The 12763-nt window shown below is 42.1% G+C and overlaps 1 protein-coding gene across 1 annotated transcript in view; it reads left to right on the forward strand.

The window, feature by feature from the left end:
• The first annotated feature begins 5008 nt into the window (after positions 1 to 5008).
• eif3s6ip (eukaryotic translation initiation factor 3, subunit 6 interacting protein) overlaps positions 5009 to 12763 on the forward strand; it is an 18303-nt gene continuing 10548 nt past the window's right edge. Inside the window, exons 1-3 of the mRNA XM_048592947.1 lie at positions 5009 to 5199; positions 10398 to 10440; positions 11129 to 11339. Of these exons, the coding sequence (XP_048448904.1) occupies positions 5167 to 5199; positions 10398 to 10440; positions 11129 to 11339 (287 nt within the window). The 5' untranslated portion in view covers positions 5009 to 5166. The remainder of the gene's footprint in view (positions 5200 to 10397; positions 10441 to 11128; positions 11340 to 12763) is intronic.

Genomic DNA, 12763 nt, shown 5'->3' on the forward strand with positions numbered 1-12763 from the left:
CCTCTTGTACACATTCTCCTAGTTAAACCAGGAAGTGGTTTTCCTCTACCAGACTGGACCAAGCAGGCCATGTACAACACAACAGGTCAGGCAGCATTAGAGGAGCAGGAAAGTTGATGTTTCAGGCCGGGACTGATGAAGGGTCTTGACCTGAACCATCGACTGTCCTGATCCTCTGATGCTGCCTGACTGCTGTGTTCCTCCAGCTCCACACTGTATTGACTCTGACTCCAGCATCTGCAGTTCTTGCTATCTCCAAGCAGGGCATGTAGATTCCTATACTGAAATAGGATATTGGCACCAAACCTATCACATGATAAGATGCAGTTTTGCTAGCTGCACAAATAACATTCACCACCATCCCAGGCCACCTAACTTGGACTGACAAATGATAAGCAAAATTAGCATTACATAAGTACCAGTAAATTACCATCTCTGAAAATATGTGTCTTAAGAATCTCATATTTACATTAATGGCAAGACCATCAACATCCTGTAGGTTACCATTGACTAGAAACTGGACTAACCACCTAAATATTGTGGCTAAAGAACAAGTCAAAGATTGGCTTTGAGTCCCCATCCATAAGGCACAAGTCAAGAATATGATGGGATACTCTCCACCTGCCCAAAAAAATGCACTGCCAATGGGATACAAGAAAATTGACACCATCCAGAACAAAGTGGATGTTTGATAGTCACCATGGCCATCACACAAACACTCATTCTGCCCACCACAGACACAATGTAATTGAGTGTGCACCATTTACATGATACACTGCAGCACACAGGATAAAGGAAGGAGATAGAGTGCTTGGTTTCGTGGTGCAATGATAACAATCTCTCTCTCAATGTCAGCAAAACAAAAGAGCTGATGATTAACTTCAGGAAGAAAGGAGGAGGACACACCCCTATCTACATCAACGGAACTGAGGAGGAGAGGGTCAAGAACATCAAGTTCCTAGGAGTGATAATAACCAACAATCTGTCCTGGACCTCCCATGTAGATGCGACGGTCAAGAAAACACAACAACACCTCTTCTTCCTCAGGTGGCTCAAGAAATTCGGTATATCCATAAAGACCCTCACCAGATGCACCACAGAAAGTATTCTTGGCTTGGTATGGCAATCACTCTGCCAAAGACCATTAGAAACTACAGAAAGTTATATGCACAGCCCAGACCATCACGGAAGCCAACCTCCCATCCATGGACTTCACTTAAACTTCTCATTGCTGCAGAAAGGTAGCCAACATTATCAAAGACCTCTCCCATCCTGGTAATTCACTCTTTCGACCTCTTCCGTCAAGCAGGAGTTACAGAAGCTTGAACACACACAACAACAGGTTCAAGAACAGCTTCTTTCCTGCTGTTATTTGACAGTGAATAGACCGCTCTAATTTCACATCTTTTGTTGACTTTTGCTTTTATACACCTCCTGTGCAGCTGTAACCTTGTATGCCTCACTCTAAGCATCCAATGATTTGCATGTCCTTGTTTGCTATGATCTGCCTGTACTGGCTCACAAAACAAAGCTTTTCACTGTACTTAGGTACATGTGACAACAATAAATCAAATCAAATCAATTCAAATCAAATCTCACCAAGGTTTCCTTGACAGTTGTTTCCAAGCTTGCAGCCTTGACTATTTAGAAGGATGGGAATCAAGCCCATGGAGACAAGTCACTCACCATCCTGACTTGGAATTGTATTGCCGTTGTTTCTCGTTCAAAATCCTGGAACTTTGTCTTCATACAACACTGTAGGCTGCTGCGGATCAAGAAGGTGTCTCACCACACCTTCTTGGGGAAAACTTGGAATAAGGAATAAATCTTAATAGTGACGCCCACGTTCACTCAACCTTTTTTAAAAGAAGCTGCAGCATTAGATTAATTTGAATTTATGTTTCAAATTAGGAGTTTTCATGTTAAACTTTTTTAATATTATAATTTATTTTGTTCTGCATGTTTACTATACTACTTATTTATATTTAAAATTTAATTTGATTAAATTTTTTCTGCTGCTTGCTGGAAATCTGAAATCGAAACAAAAAGTGCTGGAAATGCTCAGCAGGTCATGCAATATCTGAGAAGACAAATAGAATTAACTGAAGCTTAGCAGTCATTGACCTGATACATTAACCCCATTTCTTTCCATTGATGCTGTGTGAACCTGCTGAGTATTTCCAAAATGTTTTATTTTTATTTCAGCTATCCCCAGAGTTCTGACTAATGTGTCATTTCTTCATCAACGTCAAATAAACAGATTATCTGATCTTGCTTGCATTGCTGTTTGCGGGAGTTTTGCTACCTACAAATTGGTCATTGTGTTTCCTACATTATAATGGCGATTGCTCTTCAAAAGTAATTCTTTATCTGTAAAGTGCTTTGAACTGTCATGTGTGCCACATAGTATGAATCTTGAACAGTTCATCAACTTTACTAACACCTTTCACCTCAATCTCAAATTCACCTGCATTATCTCTGATACCTCTCTCTCCTTCCTGGACCTCTCTGTCTCCATCTCTGGTGACTGCCTCGAAACCGATATGTATTTCAAGCCCACTGACTCCCACAGCTACGTAGACTACACCTCCTCTCATCCACTTTCCTGCAATAATGCGATCCCTTACTCCCAATTCCTCTGTCTCCACCGCGTCTGCCACCGCCCCAAGATGGGGCGTCCCACTCCTGAACATCCCAGATGTCCTCTTATTTTAAGGACTGCAACTTACCCCCTTCACTGATTGAAAATGTTCCGACTGCATCTCTGTTGTTTCCTGCATCTCTGCTCTCACATCCCCTCCCCAACATAAACAAAGACAGAATCCCCCTTGTCCTCACATATCACCCCACTAACCTCCGTATCCAATGTATCATTCTCTGCCACTTCTGCCACCTGCAATCGGACCTCACAACCAAAGATATATTTCCATCCCCACTCCTATCTGCCTTTCGTAGGGACCGCGTTCTCCACGACTCCCTCCTCTGCTCTGCACTCCCCACTAGCACCACCATCCCTGGCACCTTTCCCTGCAACTGCAGGAAGTGCTACACCTGCCATTACACCTCCACCTTCACCTCTATTCAAGGCACCAAACAAACCTTCTACATCAGACAGATGTTCACCGGCACATCCACGAATGTGGTCTACTGCATCCGCTGCCCCCAATGTGTCCTCCTCTACATCGGTGAGACCAAACAGAGGCTCGGACACCGCTTTGTAGAGCACCTTCCGCTCTATTTGCGACAAACGACAATACCTTCCGGTCGTGAATCAATTCAACTCCCCCTCCCACTCCCTGGGTGACATGTCCATCTTGGGCCTCATCCAGTGTCACAATGACGCCACCCGGAAACTAGAGGAGCAGCACCTCATATTCTGCCTTGGCAGCCTACAGCCCAGTGACCTAAATGTGGACTTTACCAGTTTCAAAATCTCCCCAACCCTGGCCTCATCCCATGACCAACCCTCCCTCTCATTCCGCCTCCTTGACCTGACACAACCTGTCCGTCGTCGCTCCCACCTATCCGCTCCTCCCACCTCACTGACCAATCCCTACCACACTGACCAATCCCCACCACTCCCTACCTGCACTTACCTATCACCAGCCCACCTACCTTCCCCAGCCCCACCCCTCCTCTCTATTTATTTCCAAGCTCCCTTCCCACTCCCCCATTTCTGAAGAAGGGCCTCTACTCGAAATGTCAACTTTCCTACTCCTCTAATGTTGCCTGGCCTGCTGTGTTCCTCCAGCTCCACACTGTGTTATCTCTGACTCCAGCATCGGCAGTTCTTACTGTGCTTCAGTATGAGTCTTTCAGTATCTTTGAGGACTGTGGTCAGTCTGCCACAGCTGGACCCAGTTTGAGAGTTGGTTGAGTTTGACCCAGTGCCAAGTGGCACCAATTTATGGGAAGATCGCACATATGAGGTCAAGTGCCAATTCTTTTAGTTTATATTGGTAGCTCACAATTAATACTGCAAAAAAATCTCAAAGCTATACCAAAAATAAATAATGGATATATTTGTATTTCTAGATAATTAACAATTATACTTTGCCATTCTGAAGGCTCACTGAATCTGAAATGTTAGCTCTGCTTTCTCACTGCAGAGCCTGCCAGACCTGCTGAGTTTCTTCAGCAATTTCTGTATTTGTTTCTGATTTCCAGCATCTGCAGTTGTTATTTTTTAATCAATGAATACCTTTAAGGTTGACCTTGGTAATTCTTGTTAGTCAAGGGAATCAAAAGGTACTGTGTGTCGATTGGAATGTGGAATTTGAAACACAAACAGCTCAGCCGTGACCTTATTGAAAGGTGAAGTAGCCCAAGGGGCCAAGTGGCCTGATTCTGCTCCTATTTTGTATGTTTGTAAAATGCTGGAAGTGCCCAGGCTGGTGGCATCTTTTTAGAGTTCCAAGGGTGGAGAACTCCCCTCGCTATTCCTTCTTGAAATAACATTACACAGGATCTTTTTTAACTGTGGGTGTCCCTCTACTCCAAGGGCTGCAGTAGTTCAAGAAGGCAGCTCAATACCACCTACTCTTTGGGGCAATTAGGGATGGATAATAGAGACAAAAGTAGAAATTGCTGGAAAAGCTCAGCAGGTCTGGCAGCATCTGTGGAGAGAAATCAGAGTTAACATTTTGGGTCGAGTGACCCTCCCTCAGAACTGATGATAGCTAGGTAAATGTTGGTTTGTATGCAGAAGATGACGGGGGCCTGAAGGAGCAAATGATAGGTTGGGATAGAGCCCAAAGAGAGGGAAAAGCAGGTAGACAGACAAAGGAGTGGATAACGATTTGGATAGAAGAGAATGGGCAATAAATGTTGGCCTGTGCTTCCACATCTTATGAATGACTAAAAATAAACATCCTACTGAGATGGAAAAAATAAGAGGAAGAATAAATATCTAGGCTATAATATATAGTAGGGAGCAGAAATAAATAAGGTGTCATTTAAGGGAACAATTTTAAGACAGCAATGCATTGTAGCTGCAGAGACTTTTTGAGGGGGAACTGTTCTTTGGCACTTGTGCTGGGCTGGGGAACCTTTTCTGTGGAACACGAAAGGCTGGTTGGTTGTGTTCTCTTCTGTCTGCGAGAAAATCGAGTTTCTTTTAAAAAAAAACAAAATAATTTTGAAGAAAGAGAGAAATCGAGGGGGGAGATGTCGGCTTTTACGGATGATTATGGGGCGGAGGTGAGTTTGTGGCGAGGTTCCAGTGATATCTTGCTGTTTTGTTAATGAAACAAACGCATGGTTCTTGCAGCCTGAGGCCCAAAGGAGCCTCGATTTATCAAGCCATCCCTTCCCACTAAAACTTTGTGTTATCTTTAAAATATTGTACTTATTATTTCTAGTGGATTCAAAATCAAAACAAATGTTCAGAATATCCTAATTTCTTCTGAATCATTCTAGTCTCCATTTCTAGCACTCGTTCACCTGCACAGTTGTTTTGAAGTTAAATATTTTGTTTTTAATATGTAGATGTTTCTTTTTCTGGTGGGATTCTTTTTCTACTCCGCCACCCCCCTCAAAAATGAATTATAAAGTAGATATTACCGTCCTGTTGGGGAGGGGGGGGGTGGGGAGAGAGGGAGAGAGAGAGAGATAAAATACTGCAGATGCTGGAAATTTGGAATTAAAAAAAACAGAAAGTGCTGGAGAAACTCAGCAGATCTGGCAGCATTTTTGGAGAAAGAAACAGTTAACATTTTGAATCCAATGTAGACTCTCCTTTGGAATTGATGGTGCCAGACCAACTAAAGTGCTGGAGAAACTCAGCAGATCTGGCAGCATTTTTGGAGAAAGAAACAGTTAACATTTTGAATCCAATGTAGACTCTCCTTTGGAATTGATGGTGCCAGACCAACTGAGTTTCTCCAGCACTTTTTGTTAAAAGAAAGACTTGCATTTATGTAGAGGCAACACAGTGTGGAGCTGGAGGAACACAGCAGGCCAGGCAGCGTCAGAGGAGCAGGAAAGTTGATGTTTTGGATCAGGATTCTTTTTCAGAAATGCATTTATATCGTTTAATTTGGGATGTCTCAAAGTACTTTATTCAAACTGCAGCCACTGCTGTAATGTAGGAAATACCTAATCAGCTCCCACCCCAGTCAGCATGTGATAATGAGCAGACAAATCTTTTTTTGGGTGATGTTGATTGAGAGACTAAAAAGAGGCCGGTATGCCAGGAAGAACTCCCCACCTCCTCTTTGAAACAATGCCATGAGATCTTTTGCATTCACTTAAGCAAGTAAATGGGAATTTCAATTGAATGTCACTCTGAATCAGACAGTACAGTGCTCCCTCAGAACTGCACTGGAGTGTCAAATTTATTTTTGAGCTCAAGCGCAGGAATGCAACTTTATCTTGGAATCGAGTCTGAGGTGAAATAAGGGCTGGTTAGTTCAGTTAGCTAGATGGCAAGTGTTTGGTTCAGAATAGCACCAACATTGCACATTTGATTTCCTGTCCAGTTAAAGTAGATTTGGAACCTTCTTCCTTGCCCTGCCTCTGAGATTGGAAGGCAATGGCAACCCACTAGAGACAAAGCTACCTAGAAAATGGATCCAGGATCAGGCATCAGCAAACAAATGAACCAAGCACCTGCTTTCAAACAGAATGCATATGATAGAAATGCCTATTCTTCCATCTCAGTCTATGACAGAACCCCAAAGCTGTGGAATTGCTTACCATCTCAGTCTTTTCCTGTACAATCTACAGTCTTTTAAATCTAACTCTGTCATTAGTTAAGCTTAATTATCTCAACTGTTTTGCCAACTTTCTTCAGATTTGAGGTTGTGCAGCATGGGCTTTGGCCCAACACTCAAGTTTTGGATTTACCAGCAAAAAACTAAAAACTCTAATGCTTTTCTGATAGATTTATTTTATACATTTGTGGAATTACTCCATTCTGTAATGATCAAGTGTCACTCTGGGGAAAGCAGTTGTTCCTGAAATCCTTATTGCATTATAACGATTGTTATTAGTGACTATCTTCCATTTGCAGCCTGAAATTGTTTTAATCTTCGGGGTTAAATTATGAGGAGAGATTTGGGTGTGAATGTTGGACAGTGAAGAAGGTTATCTCAGAGTACAATGGGACCTTGATCAGATGGCCCAATAGACCAAGGAGTAACGGATGGAATTTAATTTAGACAAATGTGAGGTATTGCATTTTGGTAAGGCAAACCAGGGCAGGACTTGTACAATTAATGGTAGGGCCCTGGGGAGCGTTGCCGAACAAAGAGACCTAGGGTGCGCATAGTTCCTTGCAAGTGGAGTCATAGATAGACAGGCTGGTGAAGGATGCATTTCGCCTTGCTTGCCTTCATTGATGAGAACATTGTTGGGACATCATGTTGTGACTATACAGAACATCGGTGAGTTCACTTTTGGAATACTGTGTATGATTCTGATTGCCTTTCTATAGGAAGGATGTTGTTAAACTTGAGAAGGTGCAGAAAAGATTTACCATGATGTTGCTGGGACTGGAGGATTTGAGTACTCGGGAGAGGCTGAATAGATTGAGGCTTTTTCCCTGGAGCGGTAGAAGCTGAGGTGACCTTATATAAAATTATGAGAGGCATGGATAGGATGAATAGCCAAGGTTGGGGAGTCCAAAATTAGAGGGCATAGCTTAATGTGGGAGGGGTAAGATTTAAAAAGATCCCAAGGGGCAACTTTTTCACACAGAGGGTGTTACGTGCCTGGAAATAGCTGCCAGAAGAGGTGGTGTAGGTAGGTACAATTCCAACATTTAAAAGTCATCTGGATGGGTATGTGAATAGGAAGAGTTCAGAGGAACATGGGCCAAATGCTGGCAAATGGGTCTAGGTCAGATTGGGATGTCAGGTCGGCATGGATGAGTTGGACTGAAGTATCTGTTTCTGTGCTATATGACTCTAAATTAGATATGTTTTCTGTAGAAATTAGAAGGTTAATGGGTGATCTGATAGAAGTCTTCATGATATTAACAGGAAAAGACAGGGTAGATAAAAATAAACTATTTCCACTGGTAAGGAATCCTAGAACTAGGGGGCATAATTTGAGAGTTAGGCCCAGACTGTTCTGGTGAGATGTTAGAAAGCACTTGTACACAATATAAATATTTAGAACTCTCTTTCACAAATGGCAGTGAAAGCTGGATCTGTTGTTAATTTTAAATCTAATAGTAATAAACTTGTGTTAACTAAAGGTATTAAGGAATATGGGCCAAGACAGGTATATGGAGTTGGCCACCGATCAGCTATGGTCTCACTGAATGGTGAAACAGGCTTTACAAGCTGAATGACTACTTTTGTTCCTACGTTTTCAGTCTCCTCCAATCGGGGTAGCAGCATCTTCTCTACATCTAATCAAAACTTTGATAATTATAAAAACCTCTCTTGGGCTATCTCTTGATTTTCTGTTTTGTAGGGGTGAGGATATTTAGCTTCAGCAGCATATTGCAGTTTAAATATCAGAGCAGAATAGCAGCTGAAAGAAATGCAGTGAGGAAGAACTGGGCATGTTATTTGTGGGTGCCAGCTGATTTCAAGAAAAGAATTTTCATGACTGCAAATCTTGTAGGAAGGTCTTGGTTTTTTTTCTTTTATTTTGGGTTGAACCTTGGGCTGGATTTCCTTGTGTGTCAGTATGAATGGTATTTTATGCAGAAGTGCAAGGATTGAGCTGTGCTGTGATATTAGTTCATTCATGGGATTTATGGGCCAATGTTTGCTACCCATGCCTAGTTGCCCTGGAGGTGGTGGTGGTGGTGAGCTGCATTCTTGAACTGCTGCAGTTTATTTTGTATAGGTAGACCCACAATGCTGTTACGTAGGGAATTCCAGGATTTTGACCCACTGACACTGAAATATTTCCAAATTATGATGGTGCGTGGCTTGAAGGAAAAGTTGCAGGTGGTGGCTTTCCCATATATCTGCTGCTCTTGTCCTTCTAAAGGTGGTGGTCATAGGTTTGGAAGGTGCTGTCTAACGAGCATTGGTATGTTTCTGCAGTATATCTTGCTTTGCTACACTCAGCTTTTCTGTTCTTCTGATGCTGCCTGGCCTGCTGTGTTTTTCCAGCTCCACACTATTATTTCTGACTCCAGCATCGGCAGTTCTTACTATCTCTGGATGAGAAAGTGAGTTTTGGTAAATAACAGACAAGAGGAGGAAACAGAAAGCATTGAAGATGAACAAGAAACAGAAATCTTGGCTGAGGGGAGAGTTGAACTTCCATGTGGTGCAATTTTCCTGGATAAAAAGCGACAGTGAGTTCAACACAAATATAAAAGCAAACCACTACAGATGCTGGGAAAGGAATAACTCCCCAAGGCTTCTTGATAGAACCCTGCAAACATGAAGCCTATACCATATAGGAGGACAAGGACAGCAGATGAATGGGAACACCACCATCTACAAATAACATGTCATCCGTACCTGGGACTATATTGTCATTCTTTTGCTGTTGTTGAGTCAAAATCCCTTCCTTTCAGCACTGTGTGTATCCCTATATCTCAAGGACTGCAGCAGTTCAAAAGGGCAGCACACACCATCTTTCAAAGGCAACTGGAGATGGGCAGTAAATGTTGGCTTTGCCTCACAACCCATGAATGAAGTTTTAAAAGAGCAGTATTCCAGGCAGCATCTGTGGAGAGAGAAACAGAATTAACAAATCAGGTTCAGAGCCTTATGTCATTTAACCTCTTCTGCATTCTATTTTATCCTGACCATTCTTTCATTCTCCTGCTCCCCCTCCCACTCTACTTTTCCTCAATTTCCCTATGTCTGTATTTGCTTAAAGTCTCATAGGTACTTAATTTATTTCCAATTATGTTCTTGTTAAGTGAACTAGAATGAGAGGAAGCCTTTTGTGAGCATTAACACTGACATAGACCAGCTGAGCCAAACGATGTCTCTCTGTAATTTTGTTGCAGTCTTGAAGTTTCTCCTTACAGTCAATTCTGTGCATAATGCTGCCTTGCACAAGGTTATTGCAAAGTGTATTGTGTCACTTGACCTTTAATAGGTAAAAGGGGGTTGGTTAGTTCAGTTGCTGAATAGCCAGTTTGTGATGCAGAGTGATGTCAACAGTGTGGTTTCGCCACTGGCTGAGATTACCATAAAGTATTCTCCTTCTCAACCTCTCCCCTTACTTGAGGTGTGGTGACTCTTCCGTTAAGCCACCACCATTATTCTCTCTAATGAAAAATTAGGACTGTGGCAACTTTAATAGGAGAAAATGATGGTAGTGGAATGAGTTATTTTTACATAATTTTGTTTTTGCTGTGCATAATATTTGTCTTGCCTGAAATGTACCTGCACTTTTTCTAATGTTTGCCACTTGTTTACGAACTTTGTGTTTTTGCACCATTGATACTAAATTGTCTTCACTTCAATCCACAGTATGATCCATACGCCTACAATGCTGATTATGATCTTCATACAGGTAAACCTTCTAATGCAATATTTTTTGTTTGATGTGCTTTCTTAGATACTGTAAACATGTCAGCACGTATGAATCTGTAACCAATTGTGATTATCGGCTTGAGCTGAAGAGACACCCGAGCTAAGTGAGTCAAGCCTCTCCTCCACAGAGTGAGTGAAACAGTGAATTGGTCACATTAGGCCTCATTTTAAAGGATATGGAGTTGGGGAGTCAGGTCAACTATCTTGTGCATGAACCCCAATGTGACCTAGGGCCTTGGTGAGTCTGTGATTTTAGCAGCCAGACCTTGACTTGCACAAATGTTTCAGGAGTCCCTGGGGCTGTTATGCTGTAAATAGCTTGCAACCTGGAGGGGCACACTGTCCTTAAGTGTAACTGTTTGGGGGATTGGGGAGGTGAGGGCATGACTGACTCAGTAGACAAATGTACCACCTACTATAGTTTCAAGCCCAACATTCCTGGGCACCTAGAGTAGACACCCGGTATGCCTTGGTTTTGGAGCACGGGCCTCAATGCAAATGTGGCTATCAGCTGAAATGTACGGTGGTTTAAAATTACTCAATTGGCTGAATTCCAAGAAGAACCAGTAGTACTTCAGTTATGTATTCAGCACCTGTTAGGGTGTGGAAGGAGGGAAAGAATGTTAGGAAGGGAATCAATTATTGTAAAAATCCTTTTATTTTGTCAGGTGACCCTAAGCAGGACCTTGCTTATGAGCGTCAATATGAACAGCAAACTTATCATGTGATCCCAGAAGTCATCAAAAATTTCATCCAGTACTTCCATAAGACTGTGACTGACCTGATTGACCAAAAGGTTTATGAGTTACAATCTAACCGTGTATCCAGTGATGTGATTGAACAGAAACTTTATGAAATTCAGGACATCTATGAAAACAGGTACTGACGGTAAACATTCATAGCACATGTTTGTGGACCACTAAATGAAAGAAGAATTTCTTTTATAAAGCAGAATATATATCGAACTTGCCTTCACACAAGGCTACATACTGTTAAAAAGCAGAGTTTGGTTTTCAGTCCATTTGTTACTCCTGACTCATGCTTCACAGGAGTTGAGCATTATGGGTGCAGGCGGGAAACTAAAATTGAAATTACAACAGATCAGATCTTATTGAATGGCAGAACAAACTCAAATGGTTAAATATACACTCCTCCTAAGTCCTACGTTCCTAGAACATGAGTGCATCAGAAATAGGCTGTATGAACGACTGGGCCTGCTACACTGTCAACACTAGCTACCATTTCCCCATATCCAAAAATCTACTGAGCTCTGCCTAAAATATACTTAGCAACTGAACATTTGCAGACCTCTGGAGCAGAGAACTCCAAGGATTCACACTGAATGAAGACATTTCTCCTCCTTATCTCTGAAATAAATATCTAAGCCCTTGTCCTGAGAAGAGGATTCCTAATTCAAGACCTTTTAGCCAAATGAAACAGCTCCTCTATATCTACGCTCTAGATTGTTGTAAAGAACTTGTTTCCTTTCAATGGGATCACCTCCTCCTCATTCTAAATTCCAGAAAGACTATCCCTGTTCTGTTTAATCTCTTCCCTTAGGCCAGTCTCTTATCTGCAAGAATTTATTTTGTTCCGTTATGAAAGATTTAATAGCGAAGCAGTCGGAAAACAATGATAACACTGGACACCTCAGCATGGATTTACAAAAGGGAAATCATGCTTGACAAATCTACTGGAATTTTTCAAGGATATAACTAATAGAGTTGATAAGGAGGAACCGGTGGATGTGGTTTACTTAGACTTTAGAAGGCTTTCGATAAGGCGCCACGTAAGAGATTAATGTGTAAAATTAAAGCACATGAGACTTGGGGGTAGTGTACTGACAAGGATAAGAGAGCTGGTTGGCAGACAGGAAATAAATAGCGGGAATAAATGGGTCATTTTCCAAGTGGCGGCCAGTGACTAGTAGGGATTGGACCCCAGTGAATGAATATATATTAATAATTTAGATGTGGGAACTAGATGTAATATCTTCAAGTTTTCAGATGACATAAAGCTGGGTGGGAGGGTGAACTATGAGGAGGATGCAGAAATGCTTCAGTGTGATTTGAACAAGTTGACTGAGTGAGCAGACATGGCAGGTGAAGTATAATGTGACGTTACAAAAACAAAGTTGCCGGAAAAGCTCAGCAGGTCTGGCACCATCTGTGAAGGAAAAAACAGAGTGAATGTTTCGGGTCCGGTGAAGGGTCACCAGACCCGAAACGTTAACTCTGTTTTTACCTTCACAGATGCTGCCAGACCTGCTGAGCTTTTCCAGCAACTTTGTTTTTGTTCCTGAT

The sequence above is a fragment of the Rhincodon typus genome, unplaced genomic scaffold, assembly GCF_021869965.1.
Source record: "Rhincodon typus isolate 14 unplaced genomic scaffold, sRhiTyp1.1 hic_rhity00002091, whole genome shotgun sequence".
Taxonomy (NCBI): Eukaryota; Metazoa; Chordata; class Chondrichthyes; order Orectolobiformes; family Rhincodontidae; genus Rhincodon; species Rhincodon typus.